Source organism: Caretta caretta, chromosome 7 (genome assembly GCF_965140235.1).
Source record: "Caretta caretta isolate rCarCar2 chromosome 7, rCarCar1.hap1, whole genome shotgun sequence".
NCBI classification, from domain to species: domain Eukaryota; kingdom Metazoa; phylum Chordata; order Testudines; family Cheloniidae; genus Caretta; species Caretta caretta.
Window position 1 is genome coordinate 25,445,961 of NC_134212.1, and position 23,550 is coordinate 25,469,510.

General features: G+C 41.5%; 1 protein-coding gene across 5 annotated transcripts in view; it reads left to right on the forward strand.

Moving 5' to 3' along the window:
- The window catches only part of DNAH12 (dynein axonemal heavy chain 12), a 177,429-nt gene extending 161,358 nt beyond the window's left edge, over positions 1 to 16,071 (forward strand). For 4 of the 5 annotated variants that reach the window (XM_048856795.2, XM_048856794.2, XM_048856797.2 and 1 more), the window contains 9 exons: positions 2,369 to 2,506; positions 3,516 to 3,749; positions 5,119 to 5,307; positions 6,535 to 6,638; positions 9,064 to 9,268; positions 11,512 to 11,649; positions 12,144 to 12,235; positions 14,136 to 14,203; positions 15,635 to 16,071. In XM_048856795.2, coding sequence (XP_048712752.2) covers positions 2,369 to 2,506; positions 3,516 to 3,749; positions 5,119 to 5,307; positions 6,535 to 6,638; positions 9,064 to 9,268; positions 11,512 to 11,649; positions 12,144 to 12,235; positions 14,136 to 14,203; positions 15,635 to 15,825 — 1,359 coding nt within the window. In that variant the 3' untranslated portion in view covers positions 15,826 to 16,071. Of the gene's footprint in view, positions 1 to 2,368; positions 2,507 to 3,515; positions 3,750 to 5,118; positions 5,308 to 6,534; positions 6,639 to 9,063; positions 9,269 to 11,511; positions 11,650 to 12,143; positions 12,236 to 14,135; positions 14,204 to 15,634 lie in introns of those variants that run through there. The other variant, XM_048856798.2, reaches the window with a different exon arrangement.
- Positions 16,072 to 23,550: the final 7,479 nt, after the last annotated feature.

Genomic DNA, 23,550 nt, shown 5'->3' on the forward strand with positions numbered 1-23,550 from the left:
GTTTGAATCTCTGGGGAGTTGTAAAATACCCTATTTATACATTAAGACAGTCATCTTGATACCTATCACTTGAGCAAAGTGCATAAGTGAATTACAAGCGCTGATGGCACACCCACTATTTACTGTCTTTAATAAAGATTGTCAAGGTTCCTTCCCCACTCTGAACGCTAGAGTACAGATGTGGGGACCTGCATGAAAAACCTCCTAAGCTTATCTTTACCAGCTTAGGTCAAAACTTCCCCAAGGTACAAAATATTCCACCCTTTGCCCTTGGATTGGCCGCTACCACCACCAAACAAATACTGGTTACTGGGGAAGAGCTGTTTGGAAACGTCTTTCCCCTCAAAATACTTCCCAAAACCTTGCACCCCACTTCCTGGACAAGGCTTGGTAAAAAGCCTCACCAATTTGCCTAGGTGACTACAGACCCAGACCCTTGGATCTTAAGAACAATGAACAATCCTCCCAACACTTGCACCCCCCCCTTTCCTGGGAAATGTTGGATAAAAAGCCTCACCAATTTGCATAGGTGACCACAGACCCAAACCCTTGGATCTGAGAACAATGAAAAAGCATTCAGTTTTCTTACAAGAAGACTTTTAATAGAAATAGAAGTAAATAGAAGTAAAGAAATCACCTCTGTAAAATCAGGATGGTAGATACCTTACAGGGTAATTAGATTCAAAACATAGAGAATCCCTCTAGGCAAAAAACTTAAGTTACAAAAAAGATACACAGACAGAAATAGTTATTCTGTTCAGCACAATTCTTTTCTCAGCCATTTAAAGAAATCATAATCTAACACATACCTAGCTAGATTACTTACTAAAAGTTCTAAGACTCCATTCCTGGTCTATCCCCGGCAGAAAACCAGCATACAGACAGACACACAGACCCTTTGTTTCTCTCCCTCCTCCCAGCTTTTGAAAGTATCTTGTCTCCTCATTGGTCATTTTGGTCAGGTGCCAGCGAGGTTACCTTTAGCTTCTTAACCCTTTACAGGTGAGAGGAGCTTTCCCCTGGCCAGGAGGGATTTCAAAGGGGTTTACCCTTCCCTTTATATTTATGACAAAGATAAAATAATATTCTGTACATACCCAAGATTCTTGCCAAAAGTTCTGTTAGATATTCATATACCTGCATCTATAATGTTACCAGTATTTTTTCCCAAATCTCACACTCAAGGTGGGGAGGCTAGATAACATCTACTAGATGTTAGAAGGGCTTTAGCTTTCTACTTTGCCTAAAATGATTAGTTCTATCTATCTCCCAATTTGTTAATCACTTATGAAAAAAGGAATAAAAGGAGATCGGTCACTGTACGTACTCTTTCAAAATAGATTAGATTATGTATTGAGGATGTTTATAAGATGATGAGTCTCCCTCTTCCTGAAGGAATTAGAGCTCATTCTACTAGATGAAAAGCAGCTGCTATCAAATTCTTTGGACATATTCCTTAATAGAAATATGGTGAGCAGCAACATGGAGTACAGTCCACACTTTTACTAAGCACCAGACATTAGGCTTAGAATCTAGATCAGATGCAAAATTTGGCAAGGCAGTTTTGCCGTCTTTTTTTTAATTAGGACTCCATGTTCCAACCATCCTGGGTCTGAGTTACAGCTTGTTAGTCTATCCCATGAATAGGAATATGCAGAGGACACTCAAAGAAGAAATGAAGGTTATTTACGTGTAACCAGAATTCTCTGAGATAGACTCTGCATATTCATGCTCTCTGCCCACCTTTCCCTTTGCCTCTGAGTCCTACTTATCAAAAGACCTGGGGTTGCAGAGGAAGGAACTGAAGCGGCTGTGGTGCTATGCCCCTTTTATAACCTTGCCCAGGAACATTCTGTGTTCCCTGAGGAGAAGGGCAAGAGAGACATGTGAGCACCCCAACAAACACTGCTAGGTACAATTCTACCATTCATGCTGCACCAGTCAGATGGGAGTATGCAGAGTCCATCTTGAAGAACTCCTGTTACAGGTAAGTAACCTTCATTTCCTTAGTTAATAAATAATGGTCCAGCCCTGCAAACCCTTAACTCAGTGTAGTGCACACATCCCCAAGTAGTCCCATAGCTTCAGTGTTACTACTCAGGGGTGTAAACATTATATCTACTAGTCAGGGATTGCAGGAATAGGCTTTAACATATTAACTGTCAACTCCATATTGTTATCTAATAACATTTAAAAAAAAACCCAAAACCTCATGCTAGTCATAGTCTAACACTTTTATCCAAAACAGAGAATTTAAAATGTTAATAAAATGTTTTTCAAACTGCTTTTGTTGTTTCAGCCGTCTGCATAAATTAAAGACCATACGCAGTCATGCCAGTTAATACTTTTTGTTGTTGTTTTCTTAAAGACATGGGAAAAACTGCTCTTTGGAGTTTGCTTTTTTCATGCTCTTGTTCAGGAGAGAAAGAAGTTTGGCCCTCTTGGTTGGAATATCCCATATGGATTTAATGAATCAGACTTGCGAATCAGTATCAGACAGCTGCAGGTAAAGTCTTTATTTACTGTTGCATCCACAATACAGAAATGGCTGTGTTAAATGCTCAAACACACAATCATAAACAGGTTTCCACAACTTTAGTTCAGGTTTCTTTGCTATTGAGACAAAGATAAATAACATAGACCATGTTATATTTATAAAAATAAGAAATTCTTCATTAGATTTAGATAAATTTTCTAAAAAAAAATTCACAGAGCCATTTGGAACTCAGTATAACAGAGTTAAAACTATATTTCAAAGGAGGTCTCACTATTGAGTAGATTCCATCAAACTAGTAGATACCATCAAACTGCTCACAGTTCTTAGTCAAAGGAAATTTTGATACACAGCAAGTGGCCAGGGCTGTCCTATCTGACTAGCTCTATAGGACTCCTGAGAAAATTTTACCAATTGACCAATCTAGACAAGAGTCCAGAGAGTTTAGGGTGGGAATTAGAAATGTTGAGTTTGAGCTGCTGGAAAAAACTATGATGAGTCACTGAAAGAGACAAACATTCTGAAGGTTAAAAGCAAGATACTCTGAGCATCCAAAGAGACTTGGTAAAAGAAAGAAACATGCCTTTGCTAGAAAAATCAGGCTTCAGAATATGCACAATTGTAAATACTGTAAGAATGATTGGATGATTTGTTAATTCTGGGACAAATCTTTTGGTCTCTGCCCAGTTCTTACTCAAAAAAACTCCCATTAACCTCAAATGGGAATTTTACCTGAGTGAAGACTTCAGAGTTTGAATTTGCTGCTGCACTAGGGGAAAACATTTACTGTAGCTCTGTACGAGTTAGAGCATACTCTTCTCTCCACACTGTGTTCCACTATTGCTCTGTAGGCCTCTCCATGGAAGGGTCCGTTGGGTTTGTGGGCCCATCTCTGCTCCTTTCCTATTTAATAATAAAAGGCAGATCACACTGTGTCTCTAATTAACTATAGGATTTGATTTACAAACCTAATTGGGATTCAAGGTGGTGAAGTGTCTTAGATCTGTTTTCGTTGTTTCAGCTATTCATAAATGAATATGACCATGTTCCATTTGAAGCTATATCTTACCTTACGGGTGAATGTAACTATGGAGGACGAGTGACAGATGATTGGGACAGACGTTTACTAATGACTATGCTGGATGATTTTTATAATCCAGATATAATTGAAAACCCACGCTTCGCCTTTTCTCCCAGTGGCAACTACTATGCACCACCAAAAGGCACCTATGAGGACTACATTGAATTTATTAAGGTAACTTGGTTTCTTTGTAAAATGGAAGCTCACATAATATTCGGTCTAATTACATTAGTGAATGTTGCAAAAATAAAATATTTTCAGTGATGTGTCATTTTTAATTTGATATTCCATTAATGTTAAAAAATTACTTCTGCATGAATGTAACAAATTCATTTTCTAATATTAAAATGCTGGAACATCTAAAACAATAATGTTTAGCTCTTTTATAATGCCTTTGCTCCAAGGATCTTAAATTGTATTACAAAATAATAATTCTCTTAGTACCTCACATCACTGAAATACAGCCACTTCTGGGGTAGAGCACAGAAGCTATAGAACAGTCCACCATTAATTTTGAATAGGAAGTAAAGAATACATCTAACTGAAACCTCAAGGGAATTTAGGCAGCTCAAATGTAATTACTTTTAGTTGGAATTTGGCAGAACATTGGGGATAGCACTCCTGCTTTTGCAAAAGGTGCCTTAAGATGTTTAGTGAGCTCTAAGTCCATGCATTGCTTCAGTACGGTTCTAGGGAGAAGAATCCTATAACACTGAATCACAAATGTTACTCTCTGCTGTGCTAGGTGTTTTCTGAGACGTCTCCTTTCTAAGCACTGACCTCGCCAGACTCTCCTTAGACTGTGAAATAAGACAGCATCAAACCACAAACTGATCTGGGTGAAATATGAGGTGGTAATTTCATTTAGAGCATTTACTCCTTAGAACTGTGCTTCAAATCTTGCTGTCTTGCGTTGAGGACAGGAGTTGGTTTTCCAGCAACAAGTTTCTGGAATTATGAATTGTGCAGAAGATGGATAACCTGGAAATGAGAAAGGGAAACAGTTTACCATTGGTCATGCATGGGATTTTTTTCCCATGTAATTTTTTCTTGGTAGTTTATTTAGGATTCACAGATCAACAAAAATTTCAAAGGTTAGTGGCAAAGCCTTGAGAGGTTACAAACATGATACACTAAGCAGACAACCCTCCTGGGTCTGAGCCTTTCGACATTTAAAAATAACGTTTTTATGTGTGCTTCATTTTTCATTTGCTTTCCTTGCTCCATCCTCTTTGCTTTCCTTGGCTCCTTTGCAGGTATGTTGTGATCTAAAGTGCTTTGTGATTTGAAACACCCTAGACTTTGTTGCACTCCAGAATTTGTACAACTTAATGAGGAGATGAACAGATAGATAATAGGGCCTGGTATAAAGACTAGAAAGCCATTGTCAAGGGATTCACTATTGGTGAGATCATGGTTCTAGGCCTGATCCAATGTCCCCTGAAGCTAATGGAATCTTTCCATCAATAAGCTTAAGATCAGGCCCTTAATGAACTGATTTATCTAATTAAATATATTGTTTACTTAATATGTTTTGCCATAGAATCTTCCATTTAGTCAACAGCCAGAGGTGTTTGGGTTGCATGAAAATGTGGATATTTCAAAGGATCTCCAGCAAACAAAACTCCTCTTTGAATCTCTGATACTAACACAAGGAGGAAGCACGCAGGGAGTCTCCTCGGGAGGCGGTGACAGCACTCTGTATGAAATTGCTGATGATATTCTCATTAAGGTAATGTAGAAAGACAAATAGCATAATAATTGATTAGAATAACAAATACTCCCACCATTACCTGGCCAGCTTAATGTTCTTCCTTGAGAAAATGGTAATGGGCAACTGGACAGACGATTGGGCCACAAAGAGTGTGACCACAGAAATGCCTTTTTCACCTCCTTTTGGGATTGCAACAATGCAGTTGCAACAACACACTGTCTCAGCAACAAATATAGTTAGTGAGCAACTTGCAGCTCTACTCTCTCCACTGACTCCCCTAGAACATTGCATTAAGTTTGAGTTCTTGGTTCTTATTTTCAAAGCATTAAATGGCCTGGGCTCAGGATACCTAAAAGACTTTTCCTCAAGGACCATGACCACCTTTGACACCTACACTCCTCAGAAATACTGGAATTGTGCAAGGGCAAAGCTCATGTATGCAGGAGATAGGGCTCTTTTGGGGGCTAGCCCCATGCTGTGCCATGTTCCTCATTCTCCATAAGAACTACAGCAAATCATAACAAGTTCCATTCCAAACATAAGATCATTTTTTCCTTAAGAAAAATACACATTAACTTACTCAGAAAACAAACAAAAACTCTCACAGATCTCATGCACAAGGGACGGGAGTGGAATAGAAAGTTAACCCTGTCCAATTAACCTAAATCTCCTTGTTTATTAGGAAGTACTCAGATACCATGGTGATGGGCATGGCATAATAACCTGAATAGAATAGTGATTTTTTAGAAATAAAACATTGACTTTGAAGTATGGGTCTCTCTTTCTCTCCCTATCCTTGTGCTACATCTCTGATTCCTAAGCTTCATTATGCATTGGGAAAAACTCAGTGGGAAGCATTAAGCTGTCCAACACAAAGTGAAAGTGAAGCGCTTATCAGACTGTGGGGAGCCACAGCCATATCTAAAGTGGGGGAAGTGTCGCTGAGCAGCTAAGAGTAGAAGGGAGAGAAATCAGAGCAAATAACCTGGAGAAAAAGTCAATTCAATATTGTAAAGAACTTCACAATCATTAAAACATTTACATTTATTTTTACATTTTCAATGATGTTCAAGATATTTTTATTGACCAACCAATATTCAGTAGGGTGTTTTACTGAATATCAGTCATTCACCATGGAGCTTATGTGGTTACTTTGGGTCTCTTTGCTTTTAATATTGCTTTGAAACCATTGTAAATTAAAATGTGCACTTATCAAAATGTGTCCAAATATATTGACATTTGCAGCTTCCAAATGATTTTGACATTGAAGCTTCCCTACAGAAGTATCCTGTGAGATATGAGGAAAGTATGAACACTGTGTTGGTGCAAGAAATGGAAAGGTTTAACAAGTAAGGGAATTAATTAATTTAATTCAAATGTACTTTCAATCAACCCATTCACAGCAGATCACTTTTCTGCCAGGCATCCAGTGTGGTCTCTTTATAGACTCTTTATTCTGAAGACCTTTATTTTATTATTATTATTTGCTTCAGTTCTAATTGCCTGCAGTAGTGTCTGCATTCTCAGAACTTTTCCTTTGTTAGGCAAGACAGAATATTGGTTGGATTTAAGGAAAAATATCTAAATGGCAAATGAATTGGGGGATAAGGTATGTAATGGGGGGAAGGTCCAAAGAAAAGTTTGGTAATGGGTCATCTGCAGGGTTGTGCTTGTATTGCTTTATTTTTCACTTCCATTTCTTTATTCCATCCATCCTCTTCTTTTTGGTCTCATTTTTCGTGTGCTTGTATCATTTCCTTTTTTCCTCCTTTCTGACTATTTCTCTCTTTTTTATTATTTTCTCACCTGCTCCTATCTGTGCCCCATCACTTTCCTTCTCTCTTCCCTGATTCCCCCTTTCTTCCTATACCCTCACCTCCTCTCTTTTTGCTGTCAACTGTAATCCTCTGCTCTTTTTTTTTTCCTTTGGGTCCCCAGTCTCCATCCCACTTTGCCCAAATTCCTATTTTTTCTCCCATTTTGTCTCTGTCTGCTCCCTGTTTCTTCCTGCCACCATTATTTTTCTACTTCTTGACCTTCCACCTCACTCTGCTCATCTTTCCCCCTGTATCCCTTAATTCTCTCATAAAGAACTCCCATAATTCTATCAGATCCCTTAATTCACTCTCCAAACTCCCCTTATTTCTCACATACTCCTTTCCCTCTCTTCTGTTATCTGAAACCTGCCTCCCCATCTACTCCATACACATATTGTACATTGTTCCAGCTAAGCACTGGAACACATTGCCTAGGGAGGTTGTAGAATCTCCATCTCTGGCGGTTTTTTCTAGAACAGGTTAGACAAACACCCATCAGTAATGGTCTAGTTATTATGTAGTCCTGCCTTGAGTGCAAGGGACTGGACTAGATGATCTATTGAGGTCCCTTCCAGTTCTACACTTCTGTGATTCTATTATTTTTAGGGTTGTGGTTTTAATTTCTTGCCAGGACAGTATAGGCTAGAGACTATGAAATTCAAAGTAATGCATAAAACAAAATGCCCCATTAGGTCTTCGACTATTTTAACAGAAATATTTTATTTTACGTAAACAGAAAGAGATGAACTTACACAGCTGCCATTGGACCATTATTTCCCCAAGAATATTCACTGCATAGTGTTCTATTTTTTTTTAAGCTAGAGGTGGACTTTGCACTGGAGCATTGGATCTCCCCATGAATTTTCCCAAAGATTGGGGGATTCCAGATCAGGAATTTTGCCTTAGCTCATTAAAGTGACAGAGGCAAGCTGAAAAGTCTGGCTTTGGATTCAGGGATGCTTGGATCTAGGTTCTGGTTTGGACTCAACTATTTTTAACCAGTTGAAAATAATTAGAATTTCTATATCACCTTCCATCTAGTCATTTCAGGCTCTGTACAGTTCATAATCAGTAAGGTTAAGAGTTTGTCATGGATATTTTTAGTAAAAGTCATGGACAGGTCACAGGCAATAAACCAAAATTCATGGAAGTCTGCAACCTGACTTCTACTAAAAATACCCTGTGGGGGGACTAACAGTAAGAGCCCCACTGGGGGCTACTCAGGCTCCTGTGGCGGCAGCAGCTGCTGCAGCCCCAGTGGCTGATCCTGTGGTGGTGGCCACTGCTCTGGCCCTGGGGATTGACCCAGCCCCAGCCACTGCTCCGACTGCTGCTCCTGTGGCGAGGGCTGACTGACTGCTGCTCCGGTCCCTGGAAGCTGCTCTGGACCTGGATGCTGACCACCGACACTGCTCCAGTCCTACCACAGCTCCTGGGTGGGGGCTGACAGCTGCTCCAGCCCTGCCACTGTGGCGGGCTGAAGCCAAAGAAGTCATGGAGGTCCATTAAAGTCACGGAATCTATGACCTCCATGACAGACTCCTATCCTTAATAACGAGTTAAACCTCACAGAACCCTTTGAAGCCAGGAAGATGGGATGGAGAAAAGGCGTCACAAATTAACAGATTTGTCCCAGGCCACAGAGCAAGTCAGTGGCAGTATTTGGAATAGAACTCAGGTCCCCTGACAGTCACATGCTATAACCACTGAAGATGGTGCCTCAATGGACATTTAGATAAGCAGAAGAAAAGGTCTATTAAATGGCAACAGTATGGGCACAATCTGTAATTTTGCAAATATGGCAAGTTGTGAATGAGGAAAACCTGGTTATGTACTTTTTTCATAGTCATCACAATAATGTAATATTATTTCTTGAGATGGTGATTTCATGTCTGACAAATCATGTCAAACCTGTTGTATTTTAGTGATAGTTCTGTGATATTTTCTTTAATTCTAGTTTACTCCGAACTATACGTATTACCTTAATAAATCTGAAAAAGGCCATTAAAGGACTGGTCGTTATGGATTCTGAGCTAGAGGCCCTGAGCAGCAGTCTGCTTGTTGGAAAAGTTGCCGAGAACTGGGCTAACCGTTCATACCCAAGTCTTAAACCTTTGGGGAGCTATATCCTAGATTTTCTAGCGAGGCTGAAATTCTTGCAGGTAAAGCAAGAGGGATTGTGTTACTAATAATTCTGTTTGATTTAAAATTAAAGGATGTTTTGGACATGGGTTGGTAAAAATTGACTCTTTATATCTAGACTTTCTAAACAAGGTTGTGTAGAATATGGCTAAATTTTTTGTGGAAAATTGCAAATACTACCTAGGCCTATACTGAATAGCAAAGATGGTTGACAGGTTTCAGAGTAACAGCCGTTAACACCCCTTCCCCCCCCCCACAAACCCACTCTCCTGCCTGTAATAGCTTATCTAAAGTGACCACTCTCCTTACAATGTGTATGATAATCAAGGTGGGCCATTTCCAGCACAAATCCAGGGTTTAACAAGAACGTCTGGGGTGGGGGGGGGTAGGAAAAAACAAGGGGAAATAGATTACCTTGCATAATGACTTAGCCACTCCCAGTCTCTGTTCAAGCCTAAGTTAATTGTATCCAATTTGCAAATGAATTCCAATTCAACAGTTTCTCGCTGGAGTCTGGATTTGAAGTTTTTCTGTTGTAATATCGCAACTTTCATGTCTGTAATCGCGTGAGCAGAGAGATTGAAGTGTTCTCCAATTGGTTTATGAATATTAAGAATGTTGAATTATAACATTCATAAACCAGTCAGAGATAAGCTATTACCAGCAGGAGAGTGGGTTTGGGGGTGGGGGTGAGAAAACCTGGATTTGTGCTGGAAATGGCTGTTAGCCGACGGCCAAGGATGTTTGGTGAGGTGCCAGCTATGCCCGTTTATACCATCCGTGACTTTAACCGCTAGGACGCACTGTCCCTTCGCGGCGGGCAGCCCGGGCTAGGCTGACGGATGCCCCAAGGTCCTAACCACCCGTGACTTTAACTGCTAGAGCTCAGAGCTCCTTCGCAGCGGGCAGTCAATACTGACTGACAGGTGCCCCAATGGCAGCACTAAGAGCCTCTCCACACCCGTGACTTTAACTGCTAGAGCTCAGAGCTCCTTCGCAGCGGGCAGCCAGGATTGACTGACAGGTGCCCCAAGAGTTTGCCCCGTGGAGGCGGCACAACTCAACGCTAGGCTCTTAGTACTCTCACCTAATGGCCAGGCTTTAGAGCCAAAACGGCTGAGGTTCTTTAATTGTGATGGCTGCTTTACAGTAAACCAGAGAAAACAAGTCAGGCTTATGCATAAATGGTTACCAAAATTTATTAAGCTAGATTCTAATCATGTGGTTACAAAATTGCTAGTGCCTACTTATTTAAATGTAGAGATGTTACACACACACAAACAAGTTACAAAACTGAAGCCACAATCCCAAAGAAAGAAAACAAAGTATAGAGCTCTATTTCAAAATATGTGTACACTAAAGATAGGAGATCAGGTGTGGGTGCTTCTTACCCTCCTTGCATCTCTCGATTCCAGCGGTGCCAAGCCAGGATCGGTCACTCAATTCCGCGGAAAGACGAATAAGGGACAAGGCGTAGGGACCCTCTTAGCTGCAGAAGCCTTGGGAGGCTGTCACTTATCTGACCAGCAGATAGATAGTGAAAAGCACTCAAAAATCATGGTGCTGTAGGTCCCCTACTTATACCTCTGTACTCCTTTATTCTCTTTCTCCTTTCTTATGCCAAATTGAGGCTGGTCTGTCGGGGTGACGCCAGCTTTTGCAAGAGTAGTTTACACTTGCAAGGGAGAGAAACAATAAGTTTCGACTACTGGACATTTCTTTTATCAGGGTAAATATTTTCCCACCTAGGATGTTGGTGTGTGTGCATCACGCTACTTAGTAGGGGCTAAGAGCCAGGTCTGTCACAGGGCCTCTGCCTGCTGTGAGCTTAATCGTCGTATCTGTTCCCAGAGGCACATTGTAGCAGCACACCTGTGCTTCAAAGGCTGTGCTGGAATATATGTTAAGTGCCCTGTTCCTGCTTCCTCCTGTGTTTCCAGCAATGCTGGTCTGAGGAGGGGGGGGGGGGGGGCTGGCTGTCTGGCTACAATGGCCCAACTTGATTATCATACACATTGTAGGGAGAGTGATCACTTTAGATAAGCTATTACCAGCAGGAGAGTGGGGTGGGAGGAGGTATTTTTTCATGCTTTGTGTGTATATAAAAAGATCTTCTACACTTTCCACAGTATGCATCCGATGAAGTGAGCTGTAGCTCACGAAAGCTTATGCTCAAATAAATTGGTTAGTCTCTAAGGTGCCACAAGTACTCCTTTTCTTTTTGCAAAGATGGTTGAAAGTATCTCTCTCTTCCTCCTCCCAGGACTGGTATGAGTTAGGAAAGCCCAGTGTTTTTTGGCTGTCAGGATTCTATTTTACTCAAGCTTTTTTAACTGGAGCCATGCAGAACTATGCCAGGAAGTACACCATTCCCATTGACCTGCTGGGATACGAATTTCAGGTATGGATAAGTGATAAAAATATATTTTACTAATATGAGTCCTGATGTTTCCATGAGATATACCAGGTGGACCCTGTGCCTGATTGGATGGGTTCACTTGCATATATCTTATTGCAGGATCGAGACCTTGATTAGCAATGGCATTGTAGATCTGCAACCATGTTGAATAGTAGTACATGCTGTTTTCCACTTGATATCTGTAAAGGAATGCTATTAAAAGTATATTCCTCATTACACTTAATCACCTAATTAGGAAAACAAATCACTTGATAAACTTGAGTGTTCTAAGTATGATGATAAAGGATAATTAACAGTCACATAGAAAGCTGCCATCTTAACAGTTGATGATGTAAAGTTGTACTGAACGAAGAGGCTTCACTATTTTATCCTGACTTGGGGTTGCTCTCTTGAAGATTGGCTTGTAGAGCTAATAGCTCTAAAACAAAACTACTGTGGAAATGTATTAACAAGTATTAACATGTATTTCTTTTTAGGTCATTCCTAAGGATACATCTGCTACTGCACCAGAAGATGGTGTTTATATCCATGGATTATTTTTAGATGGAGCTCGCTGGGACAGGACCAAGTCAGTAATTAAAATTTTAAAATAAATCTAAAACTTTCTTATGCGCTCATATTAGACTTGTTGAAATATTTTAACATCATTTCAACATTTCAATGATATACTCTTAATTTAAAATCTTCTCCTTCCTCCAAAAGATCTTGACAAGAAAAAACACAATGAATCTGTGATACTGTAGTATTGGGAATGTTGCACTGTGCTTACTTGTAATAAAAATGCAGTTTTCTTTCATGAAATTGCCCTTCTACATGAGTCACAGAACCATTCAAAGCAGTAAGGCCAAGATTTTCAAAAGTGACTAGTGATTCTTTTCAGATTCTTGTTGCATCAGTTTCCAGGTGCCCAATTTGAGACACCTCAGAGGGACTTGATTTTTTGAAACAGGTTTTCAGGGGCTATGTATCTCGCAAGTGAATAGTATAGTGTTTCCTCTCCAAACCTACAGCACTTACTATGTGAGTACAGAATGAATTTTTTACATCGGGTCCCCAGTCTATGAGCAGCTGGTGGAGCCCACCTATCCCTTTGCTGCAGCTGACCTGGCCATCCTCAGGGTGAGTCACCTAGCACACAGGCAGCTTAGATGAAGATAAGCACCAATTCACATCTTGGTCCCACACAAGAGAAGGGCAGGATTTGGCCCACTATGGTTTAACTGTTTATGTAGTCATTCAGATATGGTACTTGTTACTTTGTAAGGTTTCTAAATAGATGGGAAAGGGTACAGACCCTAACAGCCCTCAAAGTGAATATTTTAAAAGGGGCCTATGGAAAATCTCAGCTAATTTTTTTTCCCAATGGAGTGAAGCAGTGCATTTTGAAAAAAAAAATTGAACTGATATGCAGAGTAGTCGGAACTAATTACCAGACAATCAGAAAAATGCACATTGCAAATAGGACCATGTTTTCAGCCGACTTCAACTGGTCTGCAGTTTTGCATGCCTGATGTACATTAGGGCAGGCCTACACTACCACTTAAGTCAATGTAATTTATGTTGCTCAGGGGTGTGAAAAAGACACCCCCCTGAGAAAAGCAAATTACAGCGACTTAAGTGCTGTCCACACTGGTGCTGTCGGTGGGAAACGCTCTCCCACCAGCATAGCTTCCTCCTCTCACAGAGGTGGAGTAATTATGCTGATGGGAGAGCACTCTCCCATTGGCACAGAGGGCCTTCACCAGACGTGCTACAGCAGTGCAGCTGCACCAGTGTAGCACTTCTACTATAGACCTGCCCTCAGGGTACACAAATTTGGCACCCAAGCATCCAGCACCTCAATTTGTGCTGATAAAGCAGCTGCATACCCACTTCTGCTTGCACAATTGTTTACGCACATAAAAGTGGCTGTACAAAATCAAAATCTACAGTGGGTTTTAAATTTTCATTATACTATTACAAGTTAATGGACACTTTTAAAGGTAATGTAGTTCAGCAAGAAAAACTGCATGTTTTATTCCAAGAGTTTAAACAGCAAAGGTCAGAGCACAGTATGGCTTTTTATTTGTTATTGCCTAATCCTATCCCTTGTGTGGGATTATGAGAGAAATGTTTTTGATATCTGATGATTTTACTGGACCCTTTGAAAAAGGTAAAGATAGGGAAGTCCAGCTCTGTTCTGCATCCCCCTCCTCTCTTCTTTTATTTCATTCTCGCTCTTGTTTATCTTTTTTCTCTCTTCTTCTCTTTCTTCCCTTGTTACATCTTTTCAGTTTGCTTCCATTCTCTGTATTTGTCCTGACATTTCTTTCTCTTGCTCTTCCTGTCATCTCCATTCCCCTTTCTCATCCCAACCCTTCCCTTTTTTCCTTCCTACCCAACAAACAAAGTAAAATACAAAAATATCTCTTTTAAAAATATACCTTTTATAAAATTATGTTTTAATAGTTTCTTTGTTGTCTCACCAGGGGACTATTAGCTGAACAGCATCCCAAGTTGCTCTTTGACTCGATACCAATCATTTGGATAAAACCAAGTAAGTAAAGTGGTCTGGAACCAATGTTTCTTTGGATTCTAATGCAACAAGAGATTGCAGTAATGTACTTCTTTGACATTGCAAAAAGACCAGCCCTTCTCTCTCACCAAAAAATCCAAATGCACATAGGTCTCCATTCATCTGACATGATCAATGGCTTGCCTGTCAAACATTATGCCTTTTCACTGGCTGACCCAGTTTTTTATCTGAAATTTATCTGATCTGGGCCTCTTCCCCTCCTGACCCCCCCCCCAAAAAAAGGTTTATTTAGCATGGATTGGACAAAGGAGGAGCCAGTCAGATAGATGTTTTTTATAAAGCAAATTTCACTGCCTCCAGATTGGATCTTCATGTATTTTTTAGGCATAAACTAGACTTGGCAAAAGAGAGCATGATTGTTGAAATCCAGACTCCATAAAAGTCAGTGGGACATTTGCAACTGATTTAAATGGGGCCAGTATTTCACCCCGTATGTGTTAAAATTAATGTTGCTCAAAGTTTCATTAACTGCTGCAGAAATACTGTCCATAGATGGCTAAACACTGATAATGTTTTCTTCTGACTGACCTCTACTATTGTTTTCTGTCATTTGGTTCCTTCTTTCTTTGATCAGGAGCAATTTATTCCAAACATTCCTAGTGGAGATATTTTTAAGATTCTCCACAGTGGCTTAGTTTCTACTTAGTTATAACTAGCTGCAAGTCAGCCTCAGAAAGTATTCCATTCTGTCCGTTTACCCCTTCTATTGACATTGGAGGAATCTGTTAATTGAAGCTGACTGACGTCAAAAGAACATGATTTAAACCTTTGTGTGAGTTATGTGTAAACAGTCTGGGCACATTACAGTTCCTCCAGAGCTGTAGCCTCGGAACTCAAACAACTTGAATCATGATTAGATTCTCGAGCTGCTGAATCAAAGTTGTCCTGGTGCCCCAATTTTATATGAAAAGGAGTACTTGTGGCACCTTAGAGACTAACAAATTTATTTGAGCATAAGCTTTCGTGAGCTACAGCTCACTTCATCGGATGAAGAGCTCATGCACTTACTAACATGCTCTAAACTATAACCTGATGGTATTTTAGTCAAATGCTTTGATTTTTATATAACTGTTTAGATTTGAACACCTCTTTGAAATATTTTAAAAGCAAGTCGTACAGGAAGGCATCTATTCCTGTAAGCAAACAATAGCAAACATACTTCCTCTAGTCTATTAGCCTATGTAAATTCTCTAAATTAATTTTTAAAAGAAAATCAGAGCAAGGAGTGACTTCTTTTTAAGTTTTGCTGGATGAAAATAATTTGTCAAATTTTTATTTAGCTTTAAAAATAAATCAGAATGAATATTTGATTTTTACATTAGATTAGATTATTTCTATTCATCTAGTACATCTACAGTATATAATTCATTGCTTTGTTTGTTCTTTTTGAAGCTAAAAAATCAGACATAAAGAAATCTAGTGCCTATATTTGTCCACTCTACAAGACAAGTGAGCGTAAGGGAACCTTATCCACTACTGGACATTCTACTAATTTTGTCATTGCGCTATTGCTAGAGACTGATAAACCAGTCCAACACTGGATCAAGCGAGGTGTTGCTCTGCTCTGCCAGCTGGATGACTAACCCTGAAGAACTCAGAGGCAAACCTCATCAGACATATCTTTCTTTTCCTTCCTTTACTGAGGAATTGAAGCACATTGTATCAGAGAAACATCTTGATATATTTATATTTGGAGGGGTCAGACTAAATTTTTCCTGATCTTGAAATGTTGCATTTAATAATTGTATGATGTTATTACTATTTTTAAAATATATAATGATCTGGAGTGTTCATTTTATTATTTTGTAATATAGTGTCATGAGTAAGTATACAGATCTCTTTTGTCACTTATTAAAATACCACAAATGATATCTTGATTAAAAAAATGAAAGTTGTCTGAACTCCCATTTGGGAAGTATTATAGCAGACAGCATTCAAGCACTGTAGGCCTGAACCACAAGAGTGCAAAGTCTCGATGTTCAGATCTGGTGTTTTGGTTTGGACCCGTCTCTAATTTGTGTGCTGTCACACAGGTGGTGGTGGAAGAAATTGTTTACCCATGTGATAAAACTGAATTTAAGATGCACCTTTGTCTGCCCCACCTGTATACTTCCCAGCAATCCATCATTACTTGTACTGCTTCTAATATTGTAAACTCCTCAGCTCCTTTTGTATAGTTTCCATGAAAAATAAACAGCCCAAACAAACAAAACCCCCACAACTTGCCATAAAAACATTACCTCCTTTTGCATCCTGCTTACAAACACAGTTATATCCCATAAAGTCCAAATTCACCACCCACATCTCTTTCTAGGATTTAGCTTTATTAAAAAGAAAACTATAATAAGATAAAGATCACCTCAAACCTTCTTTTAGGCTTGGCTGTTTCTAGAGTTCTTTTCTCAGGACTCCTAAAGCCTCTCTCCCAAAGAGCCGTTCCCACCTCCCCTAATAACCAGGAAGGGTAAAGATTCCACAGAATAGACTTAACCTTTTCTGTGCAGTGTGTTCAGCTATAGTATGCCATTTGGAGGGGAGTTGAGACACAGCCATCTTTCCTCCCTCAGCAGGCTCAGCAGGAGTGAATTTGGACCTCAGAAATTAGTGTGCCCCATATCTGCTTATTATGCAGAATCAAGAAGAGGGGTAAAATGGAACACAAAAAATTCAGTTCAAGTGGTTAAAATAGTTTCAGTAGATACATTTTTCCATTCAATGTTAAAATTTCCCTTGTATGAGTCTAAAAACTCTACAAAGCTATTTAACCCTTAGGGTATGTTTACACTACGAAATTAGGTCGAATTTATAGAAGTCGGTTTTTTAGAAATCAGTTTTATATATTCGAGTGTGTGTGTCCCCACAGAAAATGCTCTAAGTGCATTAAGTGAATTAACTCGGCGGAGCGCTTCCACAGTACCGAGGCTAGAGTCGACTTCCGGAGCGTTGCACTCTGGGTAGCTATCCCACAGTTCCTGCAGTCTCCGCTGCCCATTGGAATTCTGGGTTGAGATCCCAATGCCTGATGGGGCTAAAACATTGTCGCGGGTGGTTCTGGGTACATATCGTCAGGCCCCCGTTCCCTCCCTCCCTCCGTGAAAGCAAGGGCAGACAATCGTTTTGCGCCTTTTTTCCTGAGTTACCTGTGCAGACGCCATACCACGGCAAGCATGGAGCCTGTTTAGGTAATCTTCACCGTATGTCTCCTGGGTGCTGGCAGATGCAGTACTGCATTGCTACACAGTAGCAGCAACCCATTGCCTTCTGGCAGCAGACGGTGCAATACAACTGGTAGCCGTCATCGTCATGTCCGAGGTGCTCCTGGCCACGTCGGCCGGGAGTGCCTGGGCAGACATGGGCGCAAGGACTAAATTTGGAGTGACTTGACCAGGTCTTTCTCTTTAGTCCTGCAGTCCGTCCTATTGAACCATCTTATGGTGAGCAGGCAGGCGATACGGATTGCTAGCAGTCCTATTGCATCATCTTCTGCCGGGCAGCCATGAGATATGGATGGCATGCAGTCCTTCTGCACCGTCTGCTGCCAGCCAAAGATGTAAAAGATATAGATGGAGTGGATCAAAACAAGAAATAGACCAGATTTGTTTGTACCCATTTGCTTCCCCCCCTCCCCTGTCTAGAGGACTCATTCCTCTAGGTCACACTGCAGTCACTCACAGGGAAGGTGCAGCGAGGTAAATCTAGCCACGTATCAATCAGAGGCCAGACTAACCTCCTTGTTCCAATAAGAACAATAACTCAGGTGCTCCATTTCTTATTGGAACCCTCCGTGAAGTCCTGCCTGAAATACTCCTTGATGTAAAGCCACCCCCTTTGTTGATTTTAGCTCCCTGAAGCCAACCCTTTAAGCCATGTCGTCAGTCGCCCCTCGCTCCATCAGAGCAATGGCAGACAATCATTCTGCGCCTTTTTTCTGTGCGGACCCCATACCAAGGCAAGCATGGAGGCCGCTCAGCTCACTTTGGCAATTAGGAGCACATTAAACACCACACGCATTATCCAGCAGTATATGCAGCACCAGAACCTGGCAGAGCGATACCGGGCAAGTAGGCGACGTCAGCGCGGTCGCGTGAGTGATCAGGACATGGACACAGATTTCTCTGAAAGCATGGGCCCTGCCAATGCATGCATCATGGTGCTAATGGGGCAGGTTCATGCTGTGGAACGCCGATTCTGGGCTCGGGAAACAAGCACAGACTGGTGGGACCGCATAGTGTTGCAGGTCTGGGACGATTCCCAGTGGCTGCGAAACTTTCACATGCGTAAGGGTACTTTCATGGAACTTTGTGACTTGCTTTCCCCTGCCCTGAAGCGCATGAATACCAAGATGAGAGCAGCCCTCATAGTTGAGAAGCGAGTGGTGATAGCCCTGTGGAAGCTTGCAACACCAGACAGCTACCGGTCAGTTGGGAATCAATTTGGAGTGGGCAAATCTACTGTGGGGGCTGTTGTGATGCAAGTAGCCCACGCAATCAAAGATCTGTTGATATCAAGGGTAGTGACCCTGGGAAATGTGCAGGTCATAGTGGATGGCTTTGCTGCAATGGGATTCCCTAACTGTGGTGGGGCCATAGACGGAACCCATATCCCTATCTTGGCACCGGAGCACCAAGCCGGTGAGTACATAAACCGCAAGGGATACATTTCAATAGTGCTGCAAGCTCTGGTGGATCACAAGGGACGTTTCACCAACATCAACGTGGGATGGCCGGGAAAGGTACATCACACTCGCATCTTCAGGAACTCTGGTCTGTTTCCAAAGCTGCAGGAAGGGACTTTATTCCCAGACCAGAAAATAACTGTTGGGGATGTTGAAATGCCTACATGTATCCTTGAGGACCCAGCCTACCCCTTAATGCCATGGCTCATGAAGCCGTACACAGGCAGCCTGGACAGTAGTCAAGAGCTGTTCAACTACAGGCTGAGCAAGTGCAGAATGGTGGTAGAATGTGCATTTGGACGTTTAAAGGCGCGCTGGCGCAGTTTACTGACTCGCTTAGACCTCAGCGAAACCAATATTCCCACTGTTATTACTGCTTGCTGTGTGCTCCACAATATCTGTGAGAGTAAGGGGGAGACGTTTATGGCGGGGTGGGAGGTTGAGGCAAATTGCCTGGCTGCTGGTTACGCGCAGCCAGACATCAGGGCGGTTAGAAGAGCACAGGAGGGCGCGGTACGCATCAGAGAAGCTTTGAAAACCAGTTTCATGACTGGCCAGGCTACGGTGTGAAAGTTCTGTTTGTTTCTCCTTGATGAAACCCCCCGCCCCTTGGTTCACTCTACTTCCCTGTAAGCTAACCACCCTCCCCTCCTCCCTTCCATCACCGCTTGCAGAGGCAATAAAGTCATTGTTGCTTCACATTCATGCATTCTTTATTCATTCATCACACAAATAGGGGGATGACTACCAAGGTAGCCCAGGAGGGGTGGTGGAGGAGGGAAGGAAAATGCCACACAGCACTCTAAAAGTTTACAACTTTAAAATTCATTGAATGCCAGCCTTCTTTTTTTGAGGCAATCCTCTGTGGCGGAGTGGCTGGTTGGCCGGAGGCCCCCCCACCGCGTTCTTGGGCTTCTGGGTGTGGAGGCTATGGAACTTGGGGAGGAGGGCGGTTGGTTACACAGGGGCTGTAGTAGCAGTCTGTGCTCCAGCTGCCTTTGCTGCAGCTCAACCATACACTGGAACATACTGGTTTGATCCTCCAGCAGCCTCAGCATTGAATCCTGCCTCCTCTCATCACGCTGCCGCCACATTTGAGCTTCAGCCCTGTCTTCAGCCCGCCACTTACTCTCTTCAGCCCGCCACCTCTCCTCCCGGTCATTTTGTGCTTTCCTGCACTCTGACATTATTTGCCTCCACGCATTCGTCTGTGCTCTGTCAGTGTGGGAGGACAGCATGAGCTCGGAGAACATTTCATCGCGAGTGCGTTTTTTTTTCTTTCTAATCTTCACTAGCCTCTGGGAAGGAGAAGATCCTGTGATCATTGAAACACATGCAGCTGGTGGAGAAAAAAAAAGGGACAGCGGTATTTAAAAAGACACATTTTATAAAACAGTGGCTACACTCTTTCAGGGTAAACCTTGCTGTTAACATTATATACATAGCACATGTGCTTTCATTACAAGGTCGCATTTAGCCTCCCCCCCACCGTGTGGCTACCCCCTCAACCCTCCCCCCTCCCCGTGGCTAACAGCGGGGAACGTTTCTGTTTAGCCGCAGGCAAACAGCCCAGCTGGAACGGGCTCCTCCAAGTGTCCCCTGAAGAAAAGCACCCTATTTCAACCAGGTGACCATGAATGATATCTCACTCTCCTGAGGATAACACAGAGAGATAAAGAACGGATGTTGTTTGAACGCCAGCAAACATACACTGCAATGTTTTGTTGTACAATGATTCCTGAGTACGTGTTACTGGCCTGGAGTGGTAAAGTGTCCTACCATGAAGGACGCAATAAGGCTGCCCTCCCCAGAAACCTTTTGCAAAGGTTTTGGGAGTACATCCAGGAGAGCCTCAAATGCCAGGGCAAATTAATCCTTTCACATGCTTGCTTTTAAACCATGTATAGTATTTTAAAAGGTACACTCACCGGAGGTCCCTTCTCCGCCTGCCGGGTCCAGGAGGCAGTCTTGGGTGGGTTTGGGGTGTACTGGCTCCAGGTCCAGGGTGAGAAACAGTTCCTGGCTGTCGGGAAAACCGGTTTTTCCCCTTGCTTGCTGTGAGCTATCTACAACCTCATCATCATCTTCTTCGTTCCCAAAACCTGCTTCCGTGTTGCCTCCATCTCCATTGAAGAAGTCAAACAACATGGCTGGGGTAGTGGTGGCTGAACCCCCTAAAATGGCATGCAGCTCATCATAGAAGCAGCATGTTTGGGGCTCTGACCCGGAGCGGCCGTTCGCCCCTCTGGTTTTCTGGTAGGCTTGCCTCAGCGCCTTAAGTTTCACGTGGCACTGCTTCGGATCCCTGTTATGGCCTCTGTCCTTCATGCCCTGGGAGATTTTGACAAAGGTTTGGCATTTCAAAAACTGGAACGGAATTCTGATAGCACGGATTCCTCTCCCCATACAGCGATCAGTTCCCGTACGTCCCGTTCAGTCCATGCTGGAGCTCTTTTGCGATTCTGGGACTCCATCATGGTCACCTCTGCTGATGAGCTCTGCGTGGTCACCTGCAGCTTGCCACGCTGGCCAAACAGGAAATGAGATTCAAAAGTTCGCAGTTCTTTTCCTGTCTACCTAGCCAGTGCATCTGAGTTGAGAGTGCTGTCCAGAGCAGTCACAATGGAGCACTCTGGGATAACTCCCGGAGGCCAATATCGTCGAATTGTGTCCACAGTACCCCAAATTCGACCCGGCAAGGCTGATTTAAGCGCTAATCCACTTGTCAGTGGTGGAGTACGGAAATCAATTTCAAGAGCCCTTTAAGTCAAAATAAAGGGCTTCATCATGTGGACGGGTACAGGTTTACATCGATTTAACGCTGCTAAATTCGACCTAAAGTCCTAGTGTAGACCAGGGCTTAGGAAACTGACAAGTTCCTAAGAGTTGAACACCTGAGTACTGGCTAATTTCTGGCCCCTAAGGTGCTCTGTGCTTGGGAGGAAAGACTACTTTAGGTTGCTGCAAAGTGGGGCAACTCAAGACTCATGAAATGAGGAAGTCCAACCTTATCCTAACTTTGCCCCCACCCAAGGTGCCATGTCCCACCTTTCCCTGATGCTTGTGTGTTGGGGCTAGAGGAGTATCAGATACAGGCTTTTCTCCTCCCCTTACACACACACTCACACTCTTTCTCTCTCATGCATGCACACCCACACACACAGACAAGAGTATGTGCTTTTCTTTGTCTGAATGTGAAAATTGTAATTACATATTGACATGTTTTGAGCAACTTCTGTCATAATATTGTCTTCTTTTAAAAACATAAAATTCCTTTTGTTTATGTATTATTTTATTTCTTTGTTTATATTTAACTGTATTGATTTATGTAAAACCTGAGTTTGATCTGCACTCTGACATTTCCTTTAGGCAAGCTCCCAGTAATGAATCCTGGCCTTTAAATGTACTCTGTGTTGATAAAGCATGTGAAAACAGCAGGGATTTTTCTTTAAATCAGATGTAGAGAATGAACATATTACTTCCCTTAAGCATCAATTCTCACTAAAACAATTACATCTGGAATATTATATCAAGAAGTCTGGACTTTTAATCTCTTCTTTTACTGATGTATAATTCATCAGATCATGTCATCAGACACAAGCTAACCCACGTGTGTGAAATGTGGAGAAAGTCCTAGAGTATCTTATGATCAGATATTTATAGAGAGCTATTAATGGATCTGGACTCTTCAGAGATCATTTTTCAATATATGAAAATATCAGATTCAACTTAATAATCACTTGTTTAAAGCGTGAGGTCCTCTATGTTCTTTTCAAAAGCTAAAAAAGGTGAGAGAAAATCTTTTATTTTCTATTCTGAGTTTATGGTGAAATTTTGTATTCTTAAATTTTCCCAAAAGCAATAATTAGACTTGAATTGTATGTATATAACTGATAGTATTTTGATCAATTTTGAGTTTGCCTGCAATACAAACATTTATTTGTTTACATTTTTTACTAATATATTTATCTAGCTACTGTACATATATAAGTTGGAGATATAAATGTAAATTGGATAATATATGTAAATTGGACTGGGTAACAAATTAAATGATTCAAGCTTGCTATGAATTCCTCTGCTCAACTTTAAAATGTTTCTAGAACATTTCCAAACTCTACAAGGGTTGTACTGACATTCTCTCATTGTGCCTTATTTGTGGATAAATGGGAGCCAGTTCTGAAGTCCTTATTTAGGCAGACTCTCCCTGGAAGTCAATCATGAGAGATTTGTCTGAGTAAAAACAGACAATAGGATTTGGCCCTAACAGACTAACACTGATTTTATAAATATGATGGCACGTACTTCATTGTGCAAAGCAGCAATTAGTAAGTTGTGCGCACATAAAATGGACCTCTACCAGCAATTGGATATACATTTTTATCCCTTTCTCTCTGCAGCCATCAGTTGCCATTGCAGTGGCTGCATGTTTTTTAATTTCAAAACATTTTATTATGAAAGCTCTGCTAGAACTGATTTGTAACTTTCATTATTTCTTCTATCTTGCTTGTTTAATGGTTTCATTGTTTTGGTCATTAATGAGTATATTTCCATGAAATCATAAAATCAAAACCAGTTGTCAAGTTTTAAAAGGAGAATCTTAGCTATTTTAATTTTTATTCTCCATTGTCTGTAA